At 52.7% G+C, this 13,093-nt stretch overlaps 1 protein-coding gene across 2 annotated transcripts in view; it reads right to left on the bottom strand.

Moving 5' to 3' along the window:
- Positions 1 to 1,666: 1,666 nt before the first annotated feature.
- RAB44 (RAB44, member RAS oncogene family) overlaps positions 1,667 to 13,093 on the bottom strand; it is a 32,274-nt gene continuing 20,847 nt past the window's right edge. The window contains exons 9-14 of one of the 2 annotated variants that reach the window (XM_004740041.3): positions 11,549 to 13,002; positions 8,066 to 8,147; positions 6,679 to 6,793; positions 5,462 to 5,563; positions 3,876 to 3,952; positions 1,667 to 2,304 (exon numbers count right to left, since the gene is read on the bottom strand). In XM_004740041.3, coding sequence (XP_004740098.1) covers positions 2,214 to 2,304; positions 3,876 to 3,952; positions 5,462 to 5,563; positions 6,679 to 6,793; positions 8,066 to 8,147; positions 11,549 to 13,002 — 1,921 coding nt within the window. In that variant the 3' untranslated portion in view covers positions 1,667 to 2,213. The remainder of the gene's footprint in view (positions 2,305 to 3,875; positions 3,953 to 5,461; positions 5,564 to 6,678; positions 6,794 to 8,065; positions 8,148 to 11,548; positions 13,003 to 13,093) is intronic. The other variant, XM_013062947.2, reaches the window with a different exon arrangement.

Raw genomic sequence — 13,093 nt, 5'->3', positions numbered from 1 at the left:
CCAGAGCCCCCCTTGGCAGACATGCCCTGAGAACTCACCACTTGTCTGGAAGTTCACTCTGAAGTCCACCTTGAGTCCCTCCTGCTGCTCTCCTCACAGGCCTCGCACTCCTTGGAGGTTCCGGGCCCTGCTTGCTGACTCCGGGAAAGGCTGGGCCCCTCCACACCTCTGCTCTGCACAGAAGCTGGATCTTGCCAGAGAAAGCCGAGAGATGGTTCTGGGCAAGTGTTTGGTCCCTTCTCGCACCCCACTTCTAAGGAACCTGAGCTGGCTGCCCACAGCTGGGGCACAGCTGAGATGGGGAGGGGGGCAGGCCTGAGGGCCACTTCTGTACCAGGTCCCCCTGAAGGCCAGGGGCTCTATCCTCTTTTCTGGTTCCCCCAGGAATCACACCCTGCTTACCTGCCTCATTAACTCACTGGCCTACAGGACAGAGATGTTGGAGCCTGCCAGGTCCCTAGGCCCCAGAGACAGCCATTAGCAACAGCAGAACCTGTCCTCCTCCCTCACCAGTGGCCAGGCGTCACTCACTCCAGCCCACCTCTCCCTGTCTGTCTGTCTATCTTAGAACCTATGACAGCCTAGAAGCTGCTCAGAACAGGGGGAAGCTTGTGGGCTGACGGAGAGGATCCGGAAAGGGAGAAGATATTGGGGGTAAGAAAGAATCGGTGAGGGAGGCCAGTAAGAGAACTCGCTAGATCAGGAAATCATCCTGCATGTTGACTAGAGGCTGAATGGGGTCCATTAGGGCATCTGATCCAACCTCTGGTCACTTCTGTTGTCTGAACCTTTTCTACCTTGCCTCTTGCCAAAGTGTCCCCCGACTTCCCCTTGTATGCCTCTAATGACAAAGAGCTCACTGCTGCAGAGACATTCCTTTTGGAACTGTGCAGAGGGGATGGGGTGCAGATTGGAGACTGATTAAGCCAGGGGAAGCCTCTGTCTTCTGCCTCCTGCCCTTTCTCTCTCCTGCAGTCTCTCGCTCTGTACCACTTTCTCTTGAACTCTCTCTGCTTGTCTCTGTGAAAGTGGGGTGTCCTCTGATTCCCCAGTGCTGAATGATTGATTACAAAGTGATCAGCACAAGCTCAGCCTTTTGCATCCACCAGACTGCAGGCACTGGCGAGCGTCATTGTGGTTAACAGTAAGATGACAGTGGCAGTGGCACTGGCAGTGACAGTGGCAGCAAACATACATGACAGAAGATAGTCCAACTCTGAGGGACCATCACCCTAAGGCTCTCAAAGCAGGCTCCTTAAGGGCACTGAGGACCCCATCCCAGCTTATCAAGGGCAACCACCTTCCGAGAGATGAATGGCAGGCAGTTCTGGGAACTTCAACAAAAGCTCTGAAGAGGAGCCCCAAAGTGATCTGAACCTAGTTTCCCTGCTTCTCCCCCGGCCACCCCAGCCACCCTTTTGGCTGCACCTCCGGGCAGAGGGCTGCACCAGGTGACATTGTGGCATTGGAGCAGGGGGTGGGATCCCCAAATATGACCCCTTAGAGGCAGGTCTTAGGGAAAGGGAGTGGGGTCGGGGCTCGGAGAGACAGGGGAAATGGGGCCTTTAGGGGGCCATCAGAACACCGTTCTTCCCCAGGAATCGGATTCTGCTCGGAAGAACCTTGATGCTTGCAAACAGGTGGTGAGTGAGACAAGGTTCACAAGTTTCGGCAGGCACAGAAGAGTGGGACCTCTTTAATAAAGTGTTTTGTAATTAACAGGTTGTAGCAATTAGTAATCAGCACCAAAGCAAGCTCCTCTAGAAGATTCTTTCCCTCCCCTTGACGTTTATTTTTATTTCGCATTCTATAAGGAATACCTAGGCACTGCAGAAGATCTAGAAATACAAATACATATCAGAAGGGTAATGACACCCCCACACATTCACCCTATAATTTTCCCCCACAGAGATGTGTGGCCAATGATATGGTGTGTTTGCCTTAATTCATTTTTCTTGACTTTACCATTCTTTCGAGAGTTTTAAGCACTACTGCCATGACCCAGCACCCCCTCAAATCCTTCTTCAGAGCGCAAAGGGCAGAGTTAGTGCAGTCCCTGCCCTGGGATCCAAGTCTTGACCTGAGGGGGGATTCCCTGAACTTCCAAGCTGGCCATCTCTGTCACTGCTGCATCCAGGTAAGGTGGGACAGGAGCTGGGGAGCAGGAATGGGGGAGGGTGGTCATCTCCCCCACCTCTGGCTGGGCCGGAGGGTCAGAAGCAGCAGCCAGCTCTCTTCTTTGGCCTTTTGGGGGTCACCTCCACAAGGGAGTCCTTCAGGCGGTCTTCCTGCATCTTGAGTGACCTGTATGGAGACACCACACATCAATCCTCTGTTTCACCTTGAGGGGCAGCAGGGAGGGGCCCGTGGGTGCAGCTGGGGGACCGGGGGATTGCCCCCCAAGCTTCCTCTCTTCCCACTTGCCCTGCTCCTGTGCTGCATCCCACACGGCACTCGAAAAACAGGGCCACAGAGACTTTGGCCTGTCACTTTCCTAGCCTTCTTTCCAGCCTCCTGTGTGCCGGCCACTGTGCAAGGGACTCTGAATAGGACAATAAGGCCAGCAATGTCCTTGCCTTGGGAGGTGAGGCGACAGAGAGACAAGGGGCCGTCAGAACCTAGGAATGAAGAAGCACACACAGGGACGTGTCCTCGAAGTTTCTCAAAGGATTTAGGGAGGAAGGAGACAGTGTCAGAGCTGAGACCAAGCATTGGATAGGGGTTCGCTAGCAGAAAAGGGGGGTGCATTCCTGGCTGAGGGCCAAGGTTCAGTGAGAAAGAGAGAGAGCTTGGAGGCTGGGTAAATAAAAGACGCTCATTCATTCATTCATGATAGATTTACTGAGTGTGGGCCCCTGCGCAGAATCACAAAGCCTAAAGAAAGAAGAAAGAAGCCTTGAGGCTATAGGGGTTCAGGGCCCTGGGGGCCTGGAAGCCGCATTCAGGAACTTTGGCTTTTGTCCTAAAGCAAAGGGAAACTGTCCAGCAGTTGTCCATCAGAGGCTATCCAGTGATCAGGTGAGCGGTTTCCCAGACTCACCCTTGCTGCTTTGTCAGAGAAGGGGCTTCCAGATCATCTGACCTAGGGTCCCTTCCACCTTACTCATTTCCATCTTTTATTGGGCTCCCAGTATGTGCCAGGCCCTGGGTGCGGAGGGAGAGGGCTGGACAAAACAGACGGCCCAGCCCTCCTAGAGCCACAGCCCCCAGCAGGCGGCAGACAGCAACCAGAAACCAGACAGCTGCATGTATAATTACAATTTGTCCAGAGGGGCTTTGAAGGACACAAACAGGGGACGAGGATCCAGAAAAATGGTGGGTCGGAGAGTGGCCAGGGAGGGCCCCTCCGAGGGGCTGAAGCTGAGTGAGTGAGTGTGCATGTGCACAAACGACCCGACCTCCAACCATGAGGGCCATTTCCCAGCATTTGGTTTTATTCTAAATCTGGTGGAAACTGGGACGCCTGGCTGGCTCAGTCGGAAGGGCCATGACTGGCGATCTTGGGGTCATGAGTGCGAGCCCTGCATTGGGTGTAGAGACCACTTAAGTAAATAAATAAAAATAAAAACAAAAACTTCTTAAAAAAATTAATAAATCTAGTGGAAGTTACGAGAAGGTAGAGAGCAGGAAGGGGACCCTTTCTGTCCCGCTGCACTGCGCAGATGAGAAAGCCGAGTGACGCTTTCAGGAGGTGATACTGTCCTTGGGACGGTAGAGCTCCACTCAGACTCTCCCCACAGTGCTCTCTCTCCTTCCCCAGAGGGTGAGCCCTGTGGCTTCAAGGCGCTTCCTCAGAGCGGGCCTTCCCTTCCCACAGGAGGGCTCTGGAGGCTGCCCAGGGGACTCTGGGTGGGGAGCAGTGGGGTGGCACTCACCGGGCCAGGTTCACCACGGGCTCCAGGATGTTGTGACCCAAGGCGGCACTACACTCACCGAAGGAGACCCCCAGCTCCTGCAGACAGACAGACGTGTGGGAGCCCACTGAGCGTCCCAGCGGCAGCCCCCCACCACCCCCCAGCCATCAGACGGAGCCCCACCCAATGCGCCCCTCCCCCGCTCCGGCGCCCCACCCCACCCCCAGCCTGGCTGGCCACCTGTCAAACATGCCACCCCAGAGACTTTCCACAGCCTCCTCTCAGAGTGACGGTGGAAAACCTGTGTCCCGACTTGGAGAAATGTCCCTGGGGACATTTTAAACTATTAGTTTTTTTGTTTGTTTTTTAATTTCGAAAATACTCAACTCGGCGGCGGGGGGGATGTAATATTGGAACATAGAGCATTCAGAAAGTGTTAAGAGCAAAATATAAACCCCTCCTGTTAGCGTTTGATATGTATTTCCATTCTGTTTTACAGAACCCATTTCCTGGGGGTGAGTGGGCTCCAGGTCATCGTGCTGTTGGATTAAAGTCCAGGAACCAGGAACCTGGGGCTCAGGCAGTCCCCGGTCGGACATCAGCGACCTCGCGGGGTTCAACCCCACCTAAGCCTGGACTTGCAGCTGCTCTTCTGACTTCACGTTTCATTGTAAGCATTTCCTCCACGCCCTCAGATATTTTTCCAGGACAGGATTCTTGATGGCAAATCCAGCCTCTCACATGAACCTCCACAGCTTAACCACCAACTGCTGCCAAATGTTTGTTATAAATAATACTGTAAAGAACATCCTTCTGGAAACATGCTTGATTATACATTATACGCAGGTATCCATTATGCTGTTCTCTTAGGGATTATTACTTCTGATTCTTTTCTTAGGATAAATTGCTAGAGGAGGAATTACTGTGTCAAAGAGATGAGCCACTACATTTAAGGGGGAAAAACATCCCACCAACCAAGGAGCCACGATGATGAGAAAGGAGAGGAGAAGGAGCAAGATACACAGTATGGAAATGCCAAGAGGGGTTGTGGCAGAGGGGTGGGGTAAGGGCTGGGTTCTTTTTTCCTTCCTTATTATTCTCCAGAGTTTCTGGAATGTGGTCAACTTCTATTCATAAATAAATAGTATCCACTGTCTGCCCCAGTGGATGGGGCAGCCCCACTGGTGGGGCTTTTGATGCAATCTTGTCAGGGAAGAATTTGGGTCCCAAGATAGAATAAATTAGAAGGAAGGTGATGTTAATTAGAGACCGGAGAGAAAATGAAGATTTGATTGGGATTTTTAAGTGAAGCTTTTAAAACCTTTTTTTACTCTGAAGATATTTTTATATAGGTCAGAATGTTGTGTGGGGATCTGCTAATTCAATGTGAGGTCAATGTCATGCCCGCCAGGAGAGCCTCATGTTTGGGTTTGAGATCAGGGAAGAGTGGGAGGCGGAGGTGGCCAGGCTGCTGTCCACTCTGACCTGGCCTTTGGCAGGGAGGGGCAGGAATGGAGAGTGGATCCTTCTCAGTTGCCCAGGCGAGGGGAACCTATTCACTACACTCCAGTCCAGGCTGGGTGGGGGGCTGATGTCCAGGTGCTCACCTGGGCCAGTTGCTGTCCAGCCTCGATGGGCACCTGCCGCTCCTCCTCACAATCCGTCTTGTTTCCCAGGAGAAGGATAACCACCCCGTCGGGCCCTGATTCCTGCGTATAGAACACACGCCCTCAGCTTCACATGTTGAAGGCCTGCTCTGCTATGCCAGGCCCTAGGCTGGATTTGGCCCTGCCCTCCAGGAAGCTGACAGGGTACACACCCCCTCCACCACCTTTCCGTGTCACACTCACTCCACACCCTTTCCCCACCCATGACTTTTTCCCTTCAAGCTACAGTAAGGCTGCCCCTCCTTTCTGCCTACAAACATGTCACCCATTTTCCAAGGCCAGCCTCAAAGGTACCTCTCCCAGGAAGCCTTCCAGGATTGTTCCTGCCCATGTTCCTCTCTTCCTGCCTGTACTGAACAGCCCAGCGCTTGATTACACGGGCTGGCTTGGCTTGTTTCCTAATTGTTTCATGGTAATGACAGTGACTATTACTACTAGCTTCTGTTTACTGAGTGCTTACTGTGTACCCAGTGTTGTTCTCAAGACAATTTTATCAGGTAATCCTAACAACTGTAGGAGAGAAGTTGGAAAATTGAAGTTCAGAGAAGTTAAGTCACTTGTCCAAGATGATAGAGCTGGGGCAGGGGAGTTGGGATTCAAACCTAGGTCCTGTCAGACCCAGAGCCCAGGCTCCTTGAGCAGTTTCTGCTTTTGCTCTCTTCAACTGGACTAGAACTTCCAGAGAGAAGACAACATGCCTTTCTTCATATCCCTCTGCTGTGCTAGTACATACTGCAGAATTTCAGTATATGTTATTGGATATTCAGTATATATATATCAATTAAGTACATGAGGGAAAGAACTAGAGATGTGCAGACAGAGGAATTGTCACCTAGAGTGGTACTAGACTTACATTATCCCCAGGTGTTAAGAAGACATCACCAAGCTGCTGTATATAGGAAAGAAATGTTCAGAGGATAGAGGAAGTAGTTTGTTTTGGAGGCTGTACTTTGTGGTTGTGGTTTCTTCCTATGACTATGCTCCCAGCTCATCCTGCCACACATGCCCTCAGTAGGTCACATCACCCACATGTCTGTCATGTCATTTGTAATCCTGGGAAAAAAGGGGGCGAGGGCAAGGGTACAACTTCCTTCTTGACTCCACAAACCAGGGCCAAACCCAACAGCCGTCTGCAGGTAGCCAAGATGGCCGCTTACCCGGAGACATTCCAGCCAGTAGCGCATGTGGGCAAAGCTCTCCTGAGAGGTGATGTCGTACATGAGAACCACTCCATCTGCCTTGCGGAGCAGCTGCCGAGTCATGCTGTGGTACCTGCCCAGACAGTCTGCCTGAGGCTATGCCTGGTGGGTGGATCCCTAGCCCTAGGGCCTCAGCTACTTCATCTGCAAAGTGGGAGGCTTAACCCTTCCTGCCTCTAATTGCTGCCCACGTAGAGTGTGCAGACGCTTTCCTTCTTGCAGTATGATTGTTGAATAGGTAACTGTTCTCATGGCTTGAATTTCAAAAGGTACCCAAGAGTACCCAGTGAAAATTCTGGCATCCCTCTCCCCCAACCCCACCCCCGCTATCCCCACCACTCAGTCCCCCCTCCCCAGAGGCAGCCGAGTGATACCAGTTTGCAGAGGAAATTTATGAATATACATAAATGTATGTATGCGTCCGTGCACACCATATACATATACACATCCACACACAGACCCTTTTCTCCCGTTAAACACAAATACAGTGTAAAACACTCACTGTATCACTAATATTCAGTAATCTGCACTTTGCCTTTTCCAGTTAATAAAATGTCTTGGAGGGGCCCTTCGGTGGCTCAGTTGGTTAAGTGTCTGACTTCGGCTCAGGTCATGATACTGGAGTCCCAGGATTGAACCCCATGTGGGGCTCTGTGCTCAGCAGGGAGCCTGCTTCTCCCTCTCCCTCTGCCCCTCCCCACTCATGCTCTCTCTCTCTCCCTTTCTCTCTTTCAAATAAATAAATAAAACCTTTCAAAAAAACCCCAAAACAAAGTGTCTTGGAGGGGTTTCCCTGTTGGTACATAGAGAGAGTCCACAGTCTGTCTTTGTGACTTCCTAATATTCTACGGATTGTGCAGCTAGATCCTGACTCGGCAGGTCTTCCCCGCCTCCTGTTTAGACCGTTCCTTGTGCTTCACAACATAAAACCACGCTACTGTGGCCATGTTCCTCTTACGGTCATGGATGAGTTCAGTAGAATGAATTTTTGGAAGTGGAAATGCTGGGTCAAAGAAAAGGTGCCTTGTAAATTATGACCACTACTGCCTAGCTATAAAGGGGCGGGCCAGTGTTTTGGAAGGATAGGAGATCAGGCAGTTGTCCCCTGAGGGCCATGTGGGGATGTTAGGCCATGGGGCCTCTGGCTCTCCTGCCCCCTTGGTCAGCCAGCTGGATCTCAACTCCCTGCTTCCTCCTGAACTTCTCAGTCCTTAGGGGGTGGATGCCTTTTGGGCCCTTGGTTGTCTCTTGCCTATGCTGGAGTCTTCAAGATCAGGGCTGCCCTCTATCCCTCTGCGCCTTCGGCTCAGCCTGGGGACCCAGCAATGCGGATGGTACCCGTTACCTTTCCTGGCCAGCTGTGTCCCAGAGCTGCAGCACGAAGCATTTGTTGTCCACCAGCAGAGTTTTGACCCGAAAATCCACTCCTAGGACACACAGAGGGGCATCAGGCCTGCTTCTAAGTTCTCAACCAGGACTTCCAGGCCAAACCTGCCCCAGGATGTACCCGTCCCCAACACCAGCCCCTCTGGCTGCTGGGCTTCCTTCCCCTTGGCTCTCCAAATCCCATCCATACTCAAGAGACCATATCCTCCAAGAGGTCTGTCCTGACCCCTAGCCTGTGGGGTTCACGGTCCCTGCAGTACTCCCACACCCTCACGGTCAGTGCCAATTCGAGGCACCTTGCTTTTTTTTTTTTTTTTTTTTTTTTTTTTACCTCTGTGAACATAGCTGTCTTCCCAACTGCACAGCAACGGTTATTCCTCAGGTCACTCTGGACAACCAGTGTGATTATTTTATCTTTATAAATGTCACTATTTTATTTTTATAATACTCCCTGTTTCATTCCTGATTATGGCTTGGGTCTTCCCCTTGCAACCAGGCAGCAGGGTAGAAACAGGCAGCCTGGGAGGGTGGGGAGAGCACTGGCTTCAGAGATGACCGATGGCGCTGGGAGCTGTCTACCCACTGCTGCTGTACCAGCTGTGTGACCTCAGGCAGGTTGCTTTACCTCTCTGAGTCTCCCCTCCTCATTCTCAAAGTGACAATATAAAAAAGACCAGGGTGATAGTTCAAACCCTACATTGGGGTAGAGCTTATTTCCAAATAAATAAAATAAATTTAAGAACTATCTATAAGAAAAAAAAAAAGAATAAAATAAAAAGAGCTACATTGCAGGGAAGGACTGAATGACCCATGTTTGAGGTTTGGCTTGGGGGCGGGTGCTCTGGAGGTGATCCTTTTATCATTATTCTCTTCTCCCTGAGCCACAGCCCTTCAAGGTTTACAGCCCCCCACCCTGCCGTGGTCATGCTTCCAGACCCTTCTTATCCCTGGAAATAGGAAGGTAATAGTGAAATCCCAGGGGGGTTTAGAAGCTTTGGGGGTGCAACTTCCTGGCAACCCCCAAAGAATTTAGGCAGAATAGGGAGTGATGGAGGACTTCTTCTCCATCCCCACTCCGTTTCCTATGGGAGCCCTGAGGCAGCAGAGCCCATGGCAGACCCCAGAGCAGCTTGGGGGAACGGGGTGCCTCCTCATACCAGCCCTGAGCTGGCAGAGACCTTTCTACCTGCTGCAGCCCCTGGCAGTGGTTGAAACCTTGCCCCAACCCCCATGCCCTCCACAGGAAGTGGCAGCGTGGGCACCTGACTTGGCAAAATGTGAAGCAAAAGTTTGCCTGTAACATCCATTTCCCTTTATTGCCGTCTTTCCTGGACGTCTTAGGAAGCCCAGGGTCTGTAGGAACCAGAGATTATCTGACCCAGCCCCCTGCCCCATAATATCCAGCCTTGGCTTAACTCCTTACCATGTAGTGTATGAAGGACTCTAACAAGTACGCGTCGCCTTTCCTAACTCTGTCATTACTCCCACTGCCATTACGGTCCCACCTCCCTGCCCACCCCCTCCCCAATCCAGCCACGTGGCCCCTGTGCTGTCCCCAAAACATGTTAGAACTTAACCACGCAAATCGCTAAGAATATAACAGTCATCTCCTCCCCAAGGAATCTGCTAGCATACATGCATACATGAGCTGCCCTTCAGAGACGGGCATGCTGAACTCAACACAGGCTAACTCTTCTGGGGTGAGGCATGTGCCCTGAAAGCAGGAGACTGTGGGTCTGAACTTTGCACCCCAGTGAGGGCAGGACCCTTAACCAGGTCCTCAATGATCTGTTTCCCTCATCAGTAGAATGGGGATATGGAAAAGCCTGGCCAAAAATGCACCTTCAGCTGTAACTCAGTTGTTTCTGGCTCTGGTCCTCCACAAAGCCCCATTCTCTAATGCCAGCAGGCTGGAGTTCTTATCTTCCGAGAGGGGTGGGAATGGAGGTGGTGAGGTCAATTGTGGAAATGTTCTTCACTGGGGAAGCCAGAATCCACCCCATTAATAATGAAGCTCAATGGATGATAGCCACCAGGAGGTGCCAAACCGCAGCTGGCACCAGGACAGATGTGGCTCACCACCATCCTCACCACCACCACCCCCCCCCCCACAGCCCATCCTGGAGACGCCCAGCTGGTCAGCAGGGCAAGCAGGCTTGTCCCGTCTTTTTACAATTACACAACCTGTGTTTTTCTTGATTGAATTTTGTGGAACCTTCTTATCACATAATAATGGGGGCAGGTCAGTTATCTAAGGAGGGCTTTTGAAAGGAAGGAGGCTTGAAGATGCTTTGGTGCGCTGTAGGTGGTCAGTAACCAGGACCTTCAGTGATGCATAATGGTGGCCTTGCAGAGCCTGTGACCCTGCCCGACAGCAGACTAGGCCTGCTATGGGATCTCATTCCCCAGGACACTGAATTTTTAACTGGTTCCCCAGGTGAGGATTCTTAGAGAAAAATTGGAGAACCTATCTTGGAGCCTCTCTTGCATGAAGACAGTCATTTACCCATGGCTCTGGCCCTGGTCTCCAGTCGGCATATGCACCCTGAGGACACAAACACACGGATCCCCCCGACCTGTGCCTAAGCGAGCCCCTCTTCATTCCTGAGCTTGCATTTCTGAGGCTCTACACATTGCCAAGTGGTCACAGATCCCAACGTTTGTAGGGAGAGGAGTATTTGTGTTTGGTGACATCTCACAGGCACAGGCCACTGAATTAGACACGATCAAATATTAACTTATAATAACAGCAATAAAAATAATATTTATTGAGCCGGTGCCACATGCCAGATACTATTCTAAAAGCTTGACATGTAGTAACTGACTCATCCTTACAATTATTCTAGGAAGCCAGTGCTCTTGTCCCTCTCATGCAGGTGAGGGTTTGGGAGAGCTCAGAGGGGTTAATAATCAGCCCAAGTTTATCCTACTAGTCAGGGGCAGAGATGGGATTTGAACTCAGGTATCTGTTTCTAACTCACCATACTCTAGAAATACATTCTGTGTAAGTTACTCAGCCTGCCCGAGGCAGCTTCCTGCCCCAGCCTGGTGGACAGGGCTGGGGAGCAGAGAGGGCTGAGGGGAATTGTGGACAAAGGCAAGTAACGTGGACCCTGTGGTGGCCTGCCCACAAGCCACGTGGGTGGGGACTTGCTTGTTTTTGCCAGCAACCGGCTCTGGCACCTAAATTGCAGGGTGCTTTGTTGATGGGGCACATTATAAGCTAATCAGATCAATGCAGCAAGCAAATTACCTATAATTAGAGATAATTAGTAAAATAGTAAGATTATGCCCATATAAAATAAAGTCTAATGCAGGGCCTATGGCCAGGACAGAATCCACAGCTTCCCTGGGGGGAAATGGCTCTCTGTGGCCCCCCTTCCCCTCCTTGGCCCTGGGTCTTCCTTCCCTCCACAACCTCCCTTCCCAGGTGGGCTCTTACCCACGGTGGCAGTCAGCCCGGTGGCGAAAGAGTTCTGGTGCAACAGGTGCAGGAAGGATGTTTTGCCCACGTTTGAGTCTCCCAGGAAGATGACATGGAAGAGGTAATCAGGGTCGGCAGGAGTCTCACTGCCAGTGGCAGACCCTGGGGGTGAGGTCGGCGCAGCCTCCCTGGAGTCAGTTCCTGGGTCTGGAGGCCTGTTCTCCACCGTCGGCTGCGTGGACCGAAGGGAGCCTTGTTCTTCCGCACGAGCAATTGCAGGTGAGGTCATGGGTTGGGTTTCCAGTTCAGCCATGGTTGGGGGGCTCTGCGTGTGCTCCTGGGGTCCTGCTCCACCCCTAGGCTGAGCCTCTTCCTGGGGAGAGTCCCGGGGAGGTGGCTGTGTTCTACGAGCTTCTGCTTCAGCCTCAGCCCATGATATGTCATACTCGAGAGGAGTAGACCCATGATCTCGCTCGGAGAGTTCTGGATGCCCAGCTTTCAGACCATGGGCCTCACTTGATTCCTCTGGACAGAGGTCTGGCCCTCCTTGGCCCACTTGTTTCCTTTCTTCCACCCTGGGCTCTTCTAGATGCTTGTGAGAAAGTGCAGGCAGCCCATCTGGACCAGGGGCCTGGCCATGAGCTTCTCTTGGCGCCCCCTCCTGCATGCCAGGGCCCAGCTGGGCACACTCTGGTCCCTCTGCAGGAGGCTGACCTCCAGGCTCCAGATTCTGGGAGAGCCCAGCCACCCCTGGCATGAGGGCTCTGGCCCCTGGCGACCCCAGTCCTGGCTCAGAGCCGGGGCTGTGCGGGTCCTGACAGAGGGCCTCGCTCTGCCTGGGCAACTTGTCTGGGACAGGCTCAGACCCAGGGGTCTTGTCATCTGGGTGTGAGGCCTGGAGCTGTTCTCTGGACCCAGGTGGGGCCTGGGGATGGGGGGAGGTCACCTGGGGAGGGGGTGCATCCTCCAAAGGAACAAGCACTTTGAGGGCAGCTGCCACCAGGCTCCCTGACTCTCTAGTTGGGGCCCCTGGGAAGCTCCAGTGGGAGGGGGCCTCGGGGCCAGGTCCTGACTCCTCCTCAGGTTCCAGGCTCTGAGGCTGGACAGGTTGCCCTGGGCTGTTCTCCTGCCCATCCGGGCCCACTCCTTTGCCTTCCTCAGCCCTGGGGGGCATCCCAGTGGGGCTCCTTGGAGCACTGTCCCGATCTGAAGGTGCCTCCTGACCAAGCAGCAAAGCGTGTGGCTCTGAGATGGAGATCTGCCTGACTACTCGGGGTGTCTGGGGGCCTGAGGGCGTCCTCGGGGTTGGAGGCGGGCTCCAGGAGAGCTGCAAGGCTCTGTGCGCGGAGGTGTTGAAGTCTTTCAGGAGCTGGTCCCAGTTATCCCCTTCCCCAAACAGTCTGGGCAGGGGAGCCTCTTCAGAGGAGACTGCCTGGACGTCTGGAGCCTTCTCGTCTCCTGTTCTGGGGACACTAGGAAGGGTTTAGGAAGTGAAGGGTTTAGGAATTTCTCCCCATCGATAACACCCCACAGCTGACCCCATCCCCCCAGTCTCTGCTCAGG

Source organism: Mustela putorius, unplaced genomic scaffold, assembly GCF_011764305.1.
Source record: "Mustela putorius furo isolate JIRA1106 unplaced genomic scaffold, ASM1176430v1.1 tig00003983_pilon_pilon_pilon, whole genome shotgun sequence".
In the NCBI taxonomy this organism is placed as follows: domain Eukaryota; kingdom Metazoa; phylum Chordata; class Mammalia; order Carnivora; family Mustelidae; genus Mustela; species Mustela putorius.
The sequence above is the reverse complement of the archived record's forward strand: the minus strand, read 5'-3'. Positions and strand labels throughout refer to the sequence as shown.